This window comes from Buceros rhinoceros, unplaced genomic scaffold (genome assembly GCF_000710305.1).
Source record: "Buceros rhinoceros silvestris isolate BGI_N320 unplaced genomic scaffold, ASM71030v1 scaffold31947, whole genome shotgun sequence".
Lineage (NCBI taxonomy): Eukaryota > Metazoa > Chordata > Aves > Bucerotiformes > Bucerotidae > Buceros > Buceros rhinoceros.
Window position 1 is genome coordinate 1 of NW_010423361.1, and position 2126 is coordinate 2126.

At 54.0% G+C, this 2126-nt stretch overlaps 1 protein-coding gene across 1 annotated transcript in view; it reads left to right on the plus strand.

The window, feature by feature from the left end:
• Positions 1-3: 3 nt before the first annotated feature.
• Positions 4-2126, plus strand: part of LOC104497181 (chromosome unknown open reading frame, human C2orf40) — a 5572-nt gene continuing 3449 nt past the window's right edge. Inside the window, exons 1-2 of the mRNA XM_010140397.1 lie at positions 4-91; positions 808-855. Of these exons, the coding sequence (XP_010138699.1) occupies positions 4-91; positions 808-855 (136 nt within the window). The remainder of the gene's footprint in view (positions 92-807; positions 856-2126) is intronic.

Consider the following 2126-nt stretch of genomic DNA (forward strand, 5'->3'; position numbering starts at 1 on the left):
GCCATGCCGCCACCGTGCCCCCGCGGGGCTCTGCCCGGGGCCGCCCTCCTCTTCCTCCTCCTCCTCCTCCCGCTGCTCTGCGCGGCCCCCGGTGAGTGACCGCCTGCCCCCGGGATGGGGTGCGGGTGCGGGGAGGGGAAAACCTAACCCGGCACGTCCCGGGGAGCGGGAGAAAGCCTTCCCCTGGCATCACGCGTGGGTGAACGCTTTCGGTCACTCCAGAACTTGTGCAAGCTGAGCATCTGTTTAAAAGAGCTTGTTTTAGAGCAAATGAAGCATTTCGAGCAGCCGAGCGCTCGCAGGGGTCTCCTGTTGCACTAGCCAGCTGTAGTTAGCTAAAGCCTTGGATCCCCTCTGGGAAAAGGTTTCAGAAGGACGACAGCTTTGATGTGCCTTGGGACAGGGCAAAATTTTGAAGCAGCCTGTTTGTTAGCATGCCCCTCGCTCAGTGACCAGAGTTTTCGAGGGTTACTGTGCTGCCCGGGACATTGTGTCACGGTACTGGCACCAGCTGTGGTCTCCTGTTGAAAATTATAATAATTTAATTGGCCACGAAGGCCAGTGTTGTGGTTCCTTCCCTTGCCAAGAAGAGCTGGGGAGAAGACGCTGGGGTGTCAGAATCTTCCCTGCAGTGTATGTTGCACTCCAGCGTGAAAACAGGAGCAAAGCGAGGCGGTGGGGAAACTTTCTGCGGAGTTTTGCCTGGTGGTCTGGAGCTATGACAAGAATACTTCTGGTATTTTCCCAGATAGGATCTTTTTTGTTGTTATTTCCTTCTTAGTAAATTTATGCGTTTTACTTGTCTAGATGTTTCGAGAGGAAATAAGCTTAAACTGATGCTTCAGAAACGTGAAGGTAAGTAATGAGACAACAAAGCGCTTTCCCTTATTTTTCCTGAGAGTTGCCTGTGTGTTGCCCATCTCCAGCTCAGAGGGCAGGCAGAGTAGCAGCGACAAATCCCCGTTTCAAAGCTGGTAGCACACAGCCGCTCTCGCTGCGTACCATACCAAAACCTCCTGTGCCTATGGAGCCTATGCCCCCATGTCTGTTTGGGACTTGGTGCTGAGCAGCCTGGAGGCTCTGCGTATCGCAGCCCCCTCTGAAAACCAGCGTTCCCAACCTCCGGCAGTGTATAGCACCTATGTTTTCCAGTATATGTGTGGCAGACATGGTGTTTATCTGGTTTATTCTGGGAAGTTGCAAGATTTTCCAAGGAATTATAATTCATGGAAACAGTGCTGGCTCAGGTGCAGAGAAGAAAATGTGCAAACCAGGCTTGCTCATGATGCCTTGACTTATTCCCTTTGTCCTCTGGGCCCCACGTGTGCTTTCTTCTTGGAAGACTGCTTGTTCTACAGGAGAGATGATGGCCAAGTGCCCAGCAGGCAGAAGAACCAAGCGGTTCACTGGTTGAGGGGAGGGAATGGAAATGGGTCGGCCAGGGACAAGCAGCATGGCAGCAGGAAGGGGGGCGAGGCAGGGGGGAGTCTGGGAGGGGGAAGCTGAAACACCCCAGAAGTTTTGGTTGCCTCCCCTCAGCCTGCTCTATGGCTGAGGCAAAGAATTTACACCACCCACAGAGGGGACTCTCACTTTCTGCAAGCCTGCCTAACTTCTCACTGGGTTTTTCCTGGCATCACCCACCACCTCTTGCCAGCCCTAAACTGTGTGCCCCATCCATGGCAGTTTTCCTGGCCTGTGGGTTCCCTTTCTCACCATTCTGCGGTGCTTGCATGCAAATAGCAGTGACCACTTGCAACAGCTACCCTCCCTGTGCCCCAGCAGCAGCCCACTTGTTGGTTCAGGTCCCCTGGTGAGAGGGACCACCCAAGGGGAGGGTTTTAAAGTGTGCAGACAGCATGTCCGAGACCAGGAAGAACTGCAAAGCCTTGGTGACGGAGGGAATATGCAGCCCCTTAATTCCAGCCTCAGTCCCCTTTTCCAGTTGTGCACTACAGCGAGTAGGCCAAGCACACAGTACGGGTTGCCTTGCTGGCCCTGTCCCTTGTGCGAGGCTCATTCACATGACATTTGTTCAGCTGTCTCACTACCTGGTAATAACACCCAGCTCGAGTGCACATTATTGGTTTCCAGCTCATCACCGCAGGGCAGCCTGCTGTTCCCCG